Source organism: Antechinus flavipes, chromosome 1, assembly GCF_016432865.1.
Source record: "Antechinus flavipes isolate AdamAnt ecotype Samford, QLD, Australia chromosome 1, AdamAnt_v2, whole genome shotgun sequence".
In the NCBI taxonomy this organism is placed as follows: Eukaryota; Metazoa; Chordata; class Mammalia; order Dasyuromorphia; family Dasyuridae; genus Antechinus; species Antechinus flavipes.
The window spans coordinates 587,195,949-587,211,714 of NC_067398.1; the positions used below are offsets into that span (position 1 = coordinate 587,195,949).

The 15,766-nt window shown below is 33.4% G+C and overlaps 1 protein-coding gene across 5 annotated transcripts in view; it reads left to right on the forward strand.

The window, feature by feature from the left end:
- GRHL2 (grainyhead like transcription factor 2) overlaps positions 1–15,766 on the forward strand; it is a 206,829-nt gene that overhangs the window by 74,418 nt on the left and 116,645 nt on the right. For 4 of the 5 annotated variants that reach the window (XM_051970942.1, XM_051970945.1, XM_051970946.1 and 1 more), the window contains 3 exons: positions 6,231–6,286; positions 8,158–8,314; positions 11,382–11,493. In XM_051970942.1, coding sequence (XP_051826902.1) covers positions 6,231–6,286; positions 8,158–8,314; positions 11,382–11,493 — 325 coding nt within the window. The remainder of the gene's footprint in view (positions 1–6,230; positions 6,287–8,157; positions 8,315–11,381; positions 11,494–15,766) is intronic. The other variant, XM_051970944.1, reaches the window with a different exon arrangement.

Genomic DNA, 15,766 nt, shown 5'->3' on the forward strand with positions numbered 1-15,766 from the left:
TAGATTAAATTTATTATACATTTTATTTTAAAAGCAAGGTATATATGATATTCACAGTTCCATTTCCAAATTATTTTTTCTGTTCTACTATGTATATGGAAATGTCTATTTTATTTAGGGTTTAAATTCAGGATAAAAATAAATTTCAATTTTTTAAATGAAGATAGGATCTGAAAATTAGATTTTGGATTTCTAAATCACAACATATAATATAGTAATAACAAACTTTTGCTTAAGGATGGCATGTATCCAAAAATGGATTGGCTGATAAATACATACTTGCCTGGAGTCTTAGAAGTCTGATAGAAAGTATTTTAAATTTATAGAAAAAAAGGGGGAAAAGGCAGGAGGAAAAATGACTATGTATAATAATAACAATATTACTACTATTGCTGCTGCTGCTGCTGCTACTACTACCACCACCACTACCACCACCACCACTACTACCACCTAAACCATAAGTGACTTTAATGTTTATGAAATATATGTATGCATGTAACAGTAGGTGGCATAGTGAATAAAGAGTTAGGAATTTCTGGAATCAGGAAAACCTGAGTTCAAATTCCACCTCAGATACTTACTTATTGTGTGATCACAGGGTCATGAAAAGTTGGACATTATTAAAACCATTCAACAACAACAACTACACACAGATACACAGATCATCCCAACTTTTCATGGTGTGTGCTATTATTATCTTTATTTTAAATGTAAGGAACTAAGGCCAAGAGAGTTCATATAATTTGTCTGAGATTACACAGCTATTAAATGTCTGATAAGAGTCAAACTCATATATTCCCAAGATACCAAGATACCAAAGATTGGAGCTACTCTAAGCGGGACAATCTGTAAACTTGTTTTTAAAACATACTTTGAAATTATTTTATTTCAACGTAATTTATTTTCTTTTAATCCAATATATTTTGTGCACTTAAAAATATTTTTCTGTGGAGTTTATATACTTTATCAGATTGTTAAAGTGGCCTATAATAGAAAAGATTAAGGAATTCTGCCATAAAGAATGGTTACAATGTTATAACATAAACTAGGAGACAAAGTCCAAGAAAAGAACAGATAACGAAGCTCAGGGTTTCATCTATCTATCTACCTAGAAAGGTGGAGTCATCCTAGACAATCACTCCATCCCTAGTTAAAATAAGAGACAGAATGCTAGACCCTGATTCTATAAGCAGGTGAGAAACTTTATTATTGTTGCTTTTGTTGTTGAGTCCTTTTAATGCCGATTTCTAATCTACTCTTCCTAATCTCATTTTGGGTTTTCTTGGCAAAGATACTAGCATAAATCAATCATATTAAGTGCAAAAAAAAAAAAGCCTTTTATCAATTTAGATGTCCTCAATATTGGTGATCTACAGGAAATGTGATTGAATTGGTTGAGGAGACTTTGTCACGTCCTGTAGAATGTGTGTGTGTGTGTGTGTGTGTGTGTGTGTGTGTGTGTGTGTGTGAAAGGAGTCCTTTCAGAACCTGAAGATTTAAAAATCTAGTAGTATGGAATGGATAATTCCCTTAGAAGGAAGAGTTGGCTGGGGAAGAAACCGTTCAAATCTAAGAATAGTATTCTGAGCATTAGAGCATTAAGGCTAAGATTGAAATGAGGTTGGTGAACCATGTTTCCCATACCTAGAAAGTTGTTTTTCCTCTTTTAGAATCAGTGAGTGGCTGTTTTTGTCCACTTGCATTTTTGCTTTCCTTCTCAGGTTATTTTTACCTTATGTCTAAGTCTGATTTTTCTTGTGCAGCAAAATAGCTGTATGGATATGTAAACATATATTGTATTTAACATATACTTTAACATATTTAACATGTATGGGTCTACCTGTCATCTAGGGGAGGGAGTAGGGGGAAGGAGGGGAAAAATTGGAACAGAAGGTTTTGCAGGGTCAATACTGAAAAATTACCCATGCATATATCTTGTAAATAAAAAGCTATAGTTAAAAAAAAAAAAAAAGAATCAGTGAGTGGGTTAGTGGATAGAGCATCAATCCTGGGATCAAGAAGACTTTACTTTGAATTGTATCTAAGACATTTTCTAGCTCTGTGATCCTGAAGAAGTCATTTAACTTCTGTATTCTTTAGTTTCTTCATTTATAAAAGAAAAATTATAATACCACCAGGATTTTGGGGAGAATGAAAATGAGAGGATAATGTAAAACTCATTGCAAACTTTAAAATGACATGTAAATACTCTTTATTGTTGTTTGCAAAGCACTATGCTAGCCAGTGGGAATAAGAGGGGGAAAGTGACAAATAATTCTTGCCCTCAAGAAGATTGCATTTGTCCAAATACTTGTTGACATCATGAAGTTGGTCAGATCAAACCCTTGCTTCCTTTGTTTTGTTGGGTTACTAAAATGGTATATCAGAAAAATGGCATGGATATAGTTTAACTAGTTTTAGCAACCCAAAATCTCTCACGTTATTCTTTTTTTTTTTTAATAGTATTTTATTTTTCCAAATACATGCAAAGGTAACTTTCAACCTTCACCTTTGCAAAACCTTGTGTTCCAAATTTATCTTCTTCTCTCCCTCCCCAAGGCAGCAAGCAATTGGTTATATGTTAAACATGTATAGTTCTTCTAAACATATTTCCATATTAATTATGCTGCAAAAGAAAAATCTGACCAAAAGGGAAAAAACATAAAAAAGAAAAAAAAAAACCAATAAGGAAACGAACAACAAAAGGTGAAATACTATGCTTTGATCCACATTCATTCTCCATAGTTCTCTATCCTCTCATGTTATTCCTGTGGAAAATTATGTGAGTTACATGATAATAAAATTAAGTATATTTACTTAGTCCCAAACTAAGAGCAATTGGATGTTTCATATAGGTTGATTTAGGTTCTATATAAAAGAAAATATAGTAGCAATTAGAGCTATGTCAGAGTGGAATGGGCAATCCACAGAGGTGATGGACTTCCCCTCACTAGAGATTTTCAAGCAAAGACTGGATAAGTATTCTTATGTTATATAAGGGATTTTTGTTTACTTTTGGTTGACTTAGCCATTGATATCCCTTCCAGTGACATACTGGTAAAATAGTTAACAAGCATGCAACAAGGATGCATGATACACTTTAAAAGTTTAATCTGCATCATTATAATTTTCCATGTTATTTTTTCAGTCTAAGACAATTGGCAAAATCATAAATCAAGCCCTGATTTTAGCATTTATCAATACTGAGGTTCACATGGAAAATATAACAATTAGCTCTCTTAAATAAATTCAGCTTATTCTAGCACAGCTTTGCTTCCAATTTGGCATCATGGATGGATTTTGTGTCAGGAAATTCTGAGTTAAAATTTTATGCCTTAGGGGCAGCTAGGCTGAGAGAGCACCAGCTCTGAAATCAGGAGGACCTGAATTCAAATGTGGCCTCAGACACTTAACGCTTCCTAGCTGTGTGTGTGAGCAAATCACTTAACCTCAATTGCCTTAGAGAAAAAAAAAAAATATGCCTTAGACTCTTGCTGGGGATATCATCTAGGACAAAGGACAATAGCTTTAATCAGCTTCCTCATCTGTAAAAATAGTATCCAACTCATTGAGTTGTTCTGAGAATCAAAAGAGTTAATGCATGTAAACTAATTTATACATGCAACCTATTGTCATCTGAGGTTATGAATTTTTTCAGTTCAATCTAAAAAGGCATTTCTTAATATTTATTATGCACTACTATGTACCAAACACTATGTTAGTCACTGGGCGTACAAAGAAAGGCAAAAAACAGCCTCTACTCTCAAGTAAATTTCAAAAAGTATAATGGGGAGACAATATACAAATATATACAAAGTATATATACATTAGACATATATACAGTGTATATATATATGTGTCTCTCTGTATGTGTGTATGTGTATACTTACAAGCAAGATATATGCAGGGTAAGTTGGAGATAATAGAGAAAAGGCATTAGAATTATTCTAAAGTGCAAGTGTGAAGGTTAAGCTTTTTGTAAATTATTAGAAAGATCAGTTATATAATTAATAAAAGCACTCAGTTTGGTGTCCAACTAGCAGTATGGCCATAAGCAGATCTTTTCAATTCTCTAAATTTCTGTTACCTTTTTGGTAAAATAAAGGTGTTAATACTTGTAGAAACTTATACAAAGAAAGTGTTCTGTAATTCTTAAAATACTCTATAAATGTGAGCTCTCATTTTTTTTTTTTGGGGGGGTGAAATGTGATTTCAGACAACAGAGGGAGGAAATTGAGGTTGATGAGGTAAACTAACTTGCCCCCAATGTTACATAGGTATTAAGCATCAATGGAATGATTTTAATTTAGGTCCTTGGAAATTTCATAACTGTCATATTCTTATTGATTCAAGATTTATGTCCTTGCTCATTGTAGAGTAGGGCTATGTTAGGGACTGGCCAGGCACAAATGAATGTCATCCTTGGCTCTTCTCAACAATGTGATGATTCAAGGCAATTTCAAAATGCTATCCACATCCAGAGGGAGAACTGTGGGGACTGAATATGAACCAGAGTATAGTATTTTCACCTTTTTGTTTGTTTGTTTGTTTCTAATGTTTTTTTTTTCCTTTTTGTCTGACTTTTCTTACACATCATGATAAAAATGAAAAATATGTTTAAAAGAATTATACATATTTAACCTCTATCATATTACTTGCTGTCTTAGGGAGGGAAGGTAAGGGAGAGAGGGAGAAAAATTTGGAACACAAAGTCTTTCAAAAATGAATATTGAAAACTATCTTTATATGTATTTGGAAAAGTAAGATACTATTGAAAAAAATTTTTTAAATGTCATCTCTGATCTAAAACAGCTTATAATCTGGCTTTGGAGATATGACTAGAACACAATTATTACAATGTGAATTAGAATATGATAAAAGGCACAGAAGAGGTAGCAATAGAAAGCTTTGAATTCAAATTCCATCTTATATGCTATGGGGTGTCAAATTCCATTTTATATGATATGGGGTATCCCAAAAAACTATTAAAGCTTAAAATTGTATTAAGACCTTGGGGACATTCTGTTCACTTGTATATATGACATATCCTTTCCACCCCAAGTAGAATACAAAAGCTCTGTTTAGTGTAAGGACTTTGTCATTTAAAAAATATTTGGTATCCTAATGTGGAATCATGCACATAATAGGCATTTATACATTTTTGTGGAATTGATGACTTATGTGAAAGAAAATTTTCAGGCATGTGAATCTACTTTGTTATCTATGAGTGGAGTTGGATAGAGTGTGATATGATAGAATATTTTTCATAAATTAAAAAAATTCTTGAAAGAGATATTATTAGTGCTGGACCTGAAAAAATGATCAATTTTTTTTATGTCTTAGAATTATGTAGCATTTTGTAGTTTATAAAGTACATTCTTGTAGCTACTCTCTAAGCTAGGTAGGATGCAATAAAAAGACATTTGGGAGAGAAGGAAAGGTATTCCATACCTAAGCAATGGTATGAACAAGAAGCAGAAAAGAAAGATGACATTAGGAGATGATGAGTAAGCCAATTGGACTGAAATAAACAGTACAAAATATGTTGGAAAGAGAAGTTAGAGCCAGAGTGTGGTGAACATTGAATGCCAGGAAAGGAGCTTGAGATCTCATTTAGTTAACAATAGGGATTTTTGGAGCACAGGAATGATGTGATCAGAAGAGCATTCTGATAGCTGTATATTTATAATTTGGAGCAGAGAGAGTGATGAAACATGGAAACTAACTAGAAGGCTATTGCATTAATACAGTAGAGAAAAAATGAGGGCCTGAACTAGATTGGTTGTCGAAAGGAATAGAATAGAAGAAATAAAATGTGAAAGAGAATAAATCACTTCTAAGAGAATTTGCCTCTCTGAGGTATGATGAATCACAAATAGGAATGCCAGGATTTAGTGAATTTTGAGTCTCAATTTACAGTGGCATAGGAATATTCCTTTCCAAAATAAGTGAGAATTTGGTTTAAGAAAAATTAAATGTGTCTAATTAGATCATTATACTTAGAGAAGGTTGTACAAAATGGAGAAATCTGTCAAAGCTCGTATGCAAATTCCATGTACAAATGGCACCTTTTCCTGTAGACTTGAAAGAGATCCACACAACTTTAAAAATTTCTTCCTGGGACTATCACAATTGGGAATATTTTGAAATAATTTTATTTTAACCTGAGGTTTGCTTATAATGTTCCTTATCTATTTATTTAAATTTTTAAACATTTCTAAATTTTTCAGAAATATCGGAGTGCTTCAGTGGGGGCCGAAGAATACATTTATGAACAAACAGCAAGGTAGGTTGATGAGAGATGAGCTAACAGGAACTGTTTAACAAACTGATTAAGATTAAAATAGGGCTTTAGTGGAAACAAAATAATTTCTCATCATCTGATGAAATGTTGAATAAAATACATACTATGTCTAACATTAAAATGGGCAATTACTTTAACCATTTTTCAACTGGAATAGGAAGAGTGCTGATCAATGAAGTCAGGAGACATGGGTTCTAGTTTCAGCTGGCTATGTGATATGGAGCAAGTCCCTTCATTTCAGGATTCAGTTTTATGATCCTGTAAAATGATGGAGTTGGAAAACAAAATCTTCAAGTTCGCCTTCACTTCTACAATTCTATCATTCTATGATGATACCATGTTCTTGTTTTCTCAGGAAAAAATTACAGTGTGTTCATTTCAATTCACTGCAATAAAGTTAAATCATCTCAATTAAGTAAGTGTTGATTGTGTCTAATCTGTACCTAGTGCCATGATATGAAGAAAAAAATAAAAATAGTTCTTGTCCACAAGAAGCTTACATTCTACCATTTAGTCATATTCAGTCATGTTTAACTCTTCTTGACAACTTTTTGGGATTTTCTTGCAAAGATACTGTCATGGTTTGCTATTTCCTTTTCCAACTCATTTTATAGATGAAAAACTAAGATAAATTGTGTCTTGTGACTTGCCCAGGGTCATACTGTTAGGAAGTGTCTAACGCCAGATTTGAACTCCGACTTTACGCTCAATGCTATATCCATTATGCTATCTAGCTGGCCCTTCTCTCTTTTACAAATGAGGAAATAGACGCAAAGGGTCCAGTCTGAGACTGGATTTGAAGTCAGATTTTCCTGACTTCAGGCACTGCACTCCATATATTGTGCCACCTAACTGCCCTTCTACTGGAATGAGAGCTCCTTGATTTCATGACATGTCAATTAATAAACATTTTTTTGTTAAATATCTTATATACCAGTCACTCTACTAGGTACATTTAATAATCATATTCTTTGTTCTTTATTGTTCTTAGAAATTTATTTTGGATCTCTATTATTAGCTTTGGTTTAAGATTTTATTATCTCAAGAAGGCAATTTAAGAGTTAACTTTGAAAGTCACCTCTTTGCCTAAGCTTTTTAAAGCCTACATGAAATAAAGAACTAAAAAATCAGATAGCCCCATTGAAAAGATTAAGGTAGAAAATTTCAACTTATACTTAGCTTACAATGCAGAAAAAATACTTCAAAAAGACTACCTTAATATGTAGCTATATTTCACTTAATAAAATATATATCTTCCTGAAAGTGCTATAAATAATTTTTAATATAAACACAGTATTTCAAATGCTTTAGAAAAGTTGGTTCTTTGAAGACACCCTGTCATGATTTCTTTTGTGAAAAAAATGTTTTGTGAACAATTAATTTGTAATAGGAAAAGTCATCTTCTGTATCTATTTTCTAAGTTTTTATATTTGTATATTGTATTATCTTAAAGTGGGACACACCTATATTATATGAGCTTAGTGAAATTTAATGAAACTTAGATATTGTACCATATTGGTCATGTGATGTAGTCTGCATTCCCCATGGACCATAAGCATGCACAATCAACCAGGTATATTATGGACTTTCTTTCTAATAATAAAAACAAAATTTGCCAGATTAGTTCCTATTGGGAATTAAAAAAGAAATATATACAGTATTAGAAATGACCTTTGTCCTTTTCCATCCTAAAGTGGCATCTTTTTTCCCATTGATTTTTAGGATAAAATTTAAACAAATTCAGGTCAATATTCATAAGAAGGGATGTTACATTCATTAAGTGCCAAAAATGAAAATTAACAAAATGGAGGTGGCAATACTAATTGTTATTCTTTTTTTCCCCTTTTCCTCAGTAGCACATTTCAGTATACTTTGGAAGCTACCAAATCCCTACGTCAGAAGCAAGGAGAAGGACCCATGACCTATTTAAACAAAGGACAATTCTATGCCATCACCCTGAGTGAGACAGGAGACAACAAGTGCTTCAGACATCCCATCAGTAAAGTCAGGGTATGAACATTTCTCATACTAAAGACAAAGAAATCAGATATCTAAAAGTCAGAGATAAATTGTTTCATGTGTTTTTTTTTTTTTGTTTTGTTTTTTGCAGAGGGGAACATTGCTTTAATTTTTTGTTTTCTTTTTTTCCTTGAATAAAAGAAAAACAGAGGATTTTGGCTTATCATTCTAGTCAGGTGCCAAAATAACTCCAAGGAAAGACTATGATCTACAACATACATAGTTTTAGAATATATCAGAGGGACTTTCCCTGCTTCATTAGTCAGATATGAATTGCATAGCTTCTTATCAACTAATCTTAATTTATTAGGTGTGTAGCTGTGAAGTTGAAACCTATTTGGGAGCATGAAAAAGCTACTACTAGAGTCAGAAAGGGAGGGTATGATTTAGTCAATATATTTAGGAACTTGGAGTTCTATCTAAAAGTTTCATGGCCTCAGTCCCTTTTCAAGAGATGGGATTCAAATATGTCTGAATTATTTGCGGGATTTCAGTCCTTTCAGTAAAAAATGTAATTTGAGTTTAAGCCTCACACTGGAACACTACCAACTTCTAGAATCCACAATGCTACCAAAAAGGAAAATGATTGATAGTCTTTTTGTACTGAACAGGAATATTGTATTGGATCCCCTCCTACCAAGAAAGTTGCAAAAAATCTTCAGGATTTCTGGTAAAATCTTTATCCATCTTTACCAGTCATGACTAATCACTGCCTCCCAATCCTATCTTATTCACCCCTTTAACCTGTCATTGGAAGAATCATTGGAATAAAAGAACACTGCTACATGCTTATAGCTAATATCTATATTACTATAATACAAATAGCTATAGAATAAGTTTATCTAAAATAAAAAAAATACCCATGAAAATCCAATCGATGCATTATTTTTAAAAAGGGGAAAAGTTTATTCAGTTTTTCTTGATACAAGGCACAAACTTGCATGTCATAATTGTATCTAATCACTTTATTTTAGTGTGAGAAATTAGGAAAGGTTACTAATTTGACCATTTCCTCTCCATATTATTTTACTCAACTTCTCTCTGGGTTATCTAATCCAATCCAAAAAAATCAAATCAAAGATCAAATGCTTTTATTAAGCACCTATCTACTTTATACAGCACAGTGGATGTTCTTTGGTCCTGTGCCTTCTTTTATCTCTATACACCCCCTCATGGATAACTCATCTGCTTCTATGGGTTTAATTATCATCACTATGCCGATGACTCATAGATCTATATATCTGTCCCCTTCTCTTCTTTCCCACCCCACCCCCATTTCAATCCCATACCACCAGTTGCCAGTTAGACATTTCAAACTGATTGTCCCAGAGATATTTTAAACCCAACATGTCCAAACTAAACTTGCAATCTTTCCCAAATCATTTCTTCTACCAAACTTTCTCCTTTTGTGGAGGGTACTATTACTCATGTTCCCCAGTATTAATCTTGACTCTTTGATTTCTCTTACCCCCTATTTCCAGATTAAAGTTTAATTGAATATAGTGGGCTATATTTTGACAAGGAGAAAAATGTTCTATATAAAATATTACATTAGGAGTTCAATTCAGTTTAATCCATTCACATTTATTTTAGTGCCTATTATGTTAGGTATTGAAGACGTAGAGCAAAAAAAAAAAAAAAAGAATATAGTACCTACCCTCAATTTTATATTCAGAATGCAGAATTTACTTCTTGGCTGAAAGATGACAAATCTAACAGTTACTACTATTTTCCTCAATCACTGGCAGTATTTCCCCTAGGATCACATTTAACCTAATTTGGACTATAAAATCCAGTCAAGAGTGTAAGGTATCATTTATAACTAAAGAAAAATTTCAGATATCTTTTTTAAAAAATCCTCAGATTGAGTAAGGAATTCAAATAAATTTCTACATCAGCAATACAAGATTATTGATATTACTTTATTCATTTACTAGAAGAGTTTTTGTTTGCAATAAGACTTTAACTTGGGAACAGCCAGAAACAGAAACACCACACAGTAAACTTTTATGTGTAAGGAATAGAGTTTTGCGATGCAAAGGAAAACAAGCAGCTTGGCAGGCTCATAAATTGAATAATCCACCACATGTTGACTTCTCTTTGTAATTTTTCTGTCTTCTTTTAAGTTTAATAGGCACTGCCTTCGAGCTGGAATAATGTTTATTTTTAAATTGTGTTAACATAGCAAGATTTCCTAACTAATACAAACCTTTAGTCAGAGCAATCTGTTTCCTTGTACATTATTTCCTATTGTACAAAAATAGATTGAAATTGGGCCAGAGTTCAAATGGAAACTTGGGAGAAAATATTAAATGGTATATCCTTTCAACACAGTTAGAAAAAGCATAATGCATGAAAGAGGATCCTGAAAACTCAGCTTTTGAATCCAACAAACATTTTAGAAATGCCTACTCCAGGGAAAGACTTTAGCAGGGGCTGGGGTTACAAAAACCTTGCTTTTAGAGCACTTACAGTCTGTTGGGGAAGAGGGACTACAACATATGTAAAAATAAGGGAATCCAAAGTATAGTTAAAATAATTTCAAGAGATAGAGGGAATATGGTATTGCTGAGTAGATATCAGAGATTTCTCTAATAGTAAGTAAAAACTATAGTAGAAGCTATATTTTTGCTACTATGCTCTAAAGAAGGGATTTTATTTTTTGTATGTTATGGGATATAGTTCATCATATAGAACTGCAGCAACTTCACAATTTCCTTACCTGTAAAATGAAAAGGTGGGACTGGATGATTTCTAAATTCCCTTCCAATATTGATAGTCTATGATTCTTTGGGTCAAGATGTATTCAGGTAATCCAAGTTGTTTATGACTCTAGTGATAAATGAAATTTCCAGTTCCTTTTAGAAATTTTTCCTTCCTTCCTTCCTTCCTTCCTTCCTTCCTTCCTTCCTTCCTTCTTTCCTTCCTTCCTTCCTTTCTTCCTTCCTTCCTTCCCTCCCTCCTTCCTTCCTTCCTCCCTCCCTCCCTCCCTCCTTTCCTTCTTTTCTTTTTTCCTATCTATAGAAAAAGTAATTTCTATCATTCTTTGACTTGACAGAGTGTGGTGATGGTTGTTTTCAGTGAAGATAAGAATCGAGACGAGCAGTTGAAGTACTGGAAATATTGGCATTCTCGACAACATACAGCTAAGCAGAGGGTACTTGACATTGGTAAGTAGGTGATGGCTCTTCAAGGGGCTTTGATAAATACAGAGCTGTAATAATGAAGTTAGGATGAATACCAACAGGTAACAAAACACTGACAGTTCAGAAATCTGAAACAAGGAAGCATTTTTATTCCCTTGTGAGGAAAATTCACAATCACTTGCTAGTGCAAAATAGCAGTTCTCAAACTTTTTGATCTCAGTACAGCTTTATGCCCCTAAAAATTGAGAATCACAAAGAGCTTATCTTTATGTGACTTATATCTATCACTCTTTGCTGTATTGAAAATTAAAATATCTTGGTATTATGCAAATGATTTTGACCATATGGATCCCTTGGAAGGATCTTGGGTACTTCCAGGGACCTTCAAACCACATTTTGAGAACCCATTGTATGTGACCAGTAAAACAGAAGGTGTCACAGTTTGGGGATAGTTATGATATAGAGTACTTTCTTTGGCAATCTGCTAAAACCTATATGTTCCTTTTCAGAAAAAAGAAATTTGGCATAGTGTGTAACATGTAGAAAGCACTCAATAAATGCTTGTAGATTTGACTTGATTTAAATACATAAAATGAAACACATATGATTACAAAGGAAATAAATTACATTGAAATGTTACTAAGATTAAGTCATTTAATCCTTGCCTTATTTTCCTCATCTGAAAAATGGGAATAATAATACCTACCTCCCAAGGTTGTTGTGAGGATAAAATGAGATGATATTTATAAAACCTTAAGGTATTATAAAAATAACATTTATTGTTAATGTTATTAATGGAAGATATTATTTTTAAAAACAAATTTACGGACCCTAACTTACAAGTTCCTGCTGTAACTCATGTCTTCCCTCCAGAATCTGATTTGTTCTTCTGGGGTCTTATATCTTGATTATCTTTTATCTATTAGATTGTGGTGCTTCTGTTCACTCTATAACCTCACTGTCTATTTATTTTTTGGTTTTATTTTTTATTTTTGACATGGATGACTAAGAGATGTGATAATGCTGTGATAATAATAATGTGATAAAAAGAGCCAATAATTTTTTTAAAATGAAAATATAAATTAAAATAAATTAACCAACCATTACAATGGAAAGTCAAACTTTAAAAAAATACAAGGGAAGGCAGCTAAGTGGCACACTTAGAGTGCTGACCCTGAAATCAGAAGGGATCTGAGCTCAAATGTAACTTTAGACATTTACTAGTTGTGTGACCCTAGGCAAATCACTAAATTCTGATTTTCTCTGGATAAAAAAAGTATAACAAGGAGCCAAAAATGAATTGTAAGTAATACAAAACTTAAGAACACCCTCTCCACATTAACTTTTGCTTGTGGACAATAATCCTAGTTGACATTTATGTGGTCATTTCATTTGTGCCTCCTACCCTTGTGGATAGGACCATCAATATCACATCAAATGTTAATGGTGGCCATTTGCTTTGCAAACTTTAAAGCACCACCTCAGCTGAGGTTATTTATCTCCATTTTACAGATGAGGAAAATGAGGCTGACATCAACAATCAAATTCTAACCCAAATTTTCCTGTTGCCAAGTCTAGCATGATTTCTTCTACATAATGCTGCCTTGTGGATTTTTTAGTTTGGAACAACTTTATAGATCTTCTAGTCTCATTTGTACGGAACAGAAATGAGGTTATATTGGTTCTTTTTATTTGTCTATAGTCAAATGGCTAGTAAGTAACAGAGTTAGGGATTTCCAGGCCTTTGTGATTCAAGGAAGATACTCAGCTTGCTCATGACTCAAACATTGTTTGCTGGCTCTGTCTGCTTTGTTTGATAAGGTGGTGTCATATTATGAAGAGAATCCTGAAGTAGAAGTCAAGACCTATGAACTGGTCTCTATTCTGCCTCCACACAAGAAGCTGTGTGATGTTGGATAAGTGATTTCCCTAATTCTGGGTTTCGGTTTCCTTGTTGGACTAGATGAAATCTAAAGTTCCTTTTAACTCTTAAATTATAATCTCACAGCCTATAGCCCAGAACTATAACTATAGGTTTATATGAACTAATTGGGGATTCTTGTTCATCACTTTTTTTTTTCTTTTTGGCTTGTGACCTCAGGTACATCAGAAATTGGTTTATGTTTAAATCCCACCCAATCCCCCCAAAAAGGACTCATTTCCCAAGAGAGCATCTAGCTTACGAAACATGAAAAGATATTGATGTATTCCATATCAATTAACATAAAAGGACTCATCTTGAGCTTGTAAATAGTAAATAGTTATTTTTCTGGAGAACCTTCACTTTCCCCAGCAATGTATGCAATTTTCTAGATGAGGACGTTTGGATGAAGGAAATGTTTGAAAGTAACTAAACAGTTCATCCCTTTCCCCTTGGAGCCAAATAATGTACATAGATCACAATATATGAAGGGTAAGGTCCCATTTATTCCTTCACTTCATGGCTCTTCCCTGATGTGCCTTCCCTCTAACTTCTTCTTAGTTCAGGTATTTCCTAATCTAAGAATGTCTTTACTACTTTATCATTTTAACTTTTCTACTTGCCATCTCTATTACCAAGAATTTCTTTGTTATGGACTTTGGACTTTGCTAGGTCACAGCTCAATTTCCACTCCCCACTTCCCACTTCCCACTCCCTACTCCTCATTCCCCATTCCCCATTCCCACCAGATCCTTTCTTTGAATATAGCTCCTCTCTCTTTCCTTCTTTGTGTCTTTCTTCAAATTTGTCTGTTTTGCTCTTTTAAAACCTAAGTTCAAGGTGTCTCATTAATTTATTTGCAGTGAGGTGTTAACTAGGTGATAACTACCTGTGAACTCTGCCAAGGTGAGGTCAGCTATTCCTGAGTCCCACAACTGAGTGAAAATGTGGTGTCAATGGAGGTGTTTACAATTCAGAACAAAGGTTTTATGGGTTTAACCTTGTTAATAAGAAGTTAATCCTAACCAACCTTCTCCATAGTATATGCTCCAGCATCCTATAATTCTAGAGCAGCTATGTTGTCAGTCCTACAAGGACTTGTGAAAACTTGATTGTTATGTATCTCATCTGAGGACTCTTTTTTAAAAATATTTTATTTTATTTTATTTTATAATAACTTTATATTGACAGAATCCATGCCAGGGTAATTTTTTTTTACAACATTATCCCTTGCACCCGTTTCTGTTCCGATTTTTCCTCTCCCTCCCTCCACCCCCTCCCCTAGATGGCAAGCAGTCCTATATATGTTAGATATGTTGCAGTATATCCTAGATACAATATATGTTTGCAGAACTGAACAGTTCTCTTGTTGCACAGGGAGAATTGGATTCAGAAGGTAAAAATAACCCGGGAAGAAAAACAAAAATACAGATAGTTCATATTCGTTTCCCAGTGTTCTTTCTTTGGGTGTAGCTGCTTCTGATCTGAGGACTCTTATTTAGCTCTCTGGTGGCATCATTTTTAAAAACTGTTCATAATTGAAAGACCTGGGAATATCAATAAATGTAGGACAAATCTGCCATGTACAACAATTCTCATCTTGATCATTCCTTGAAATAAGGAGGGAAAAAAAGTTATTTGATGCTATGGTTGAACTATTTTTTTTCTTTCATTTACTAAGCTGGAATGCTATAGACATTACCATACTACCATTGATGTGACTATTCATTTTACAATTTTTGCTAATTTTTCTTGTTTTATCCTCACTTGAAGTTGGATTTTTTTTTTAATTTCATTTATGACTTTTTAAATGATCTATCCTCCCCTCTCCCATAGTCCTTGAGCAAAGACTCATAAGTCTAACAGTGTTCAAAACAACATATAAAAACAAAATTTTCTGCCTCTAAAGAAATTTATATTCTTTTGGTGGAAAACAAATAAACAGATGAGGAAATGCAGGATTATTTTTTTTTAAGAGAGAGAACTTTTCTAAGGAAGGTTAGGAATAACTTCCTGAAAGAAGTAGTGGTAAATGAATTGAACCTTGAAGAAAGCAAGATGATATAAGAGATTGCGATAAGGAACAAGTATACTCTATGTATGGAGAATAATAGCCTTTGCACATAAAACATTCTGTCCCTCTGGTCCCCCACTCTCTACCAAATGTTTCATCATTAGGGGACAAGTTAGATCATTGCTCTTAATTTGTTTTATTATTTAGTTGTATCCAACACTTTATGACCTCATTTGGGTTTGTTTTATTTTGTTTTTGCAAAGATGCTGGGGGACTTTGCCATTTCCTTCTACCACTCATTTGACAAGATGAGGAAACTGAAGTAACCAGAGTTACCCAGATAGTGTCTGAGGTCAAATTTG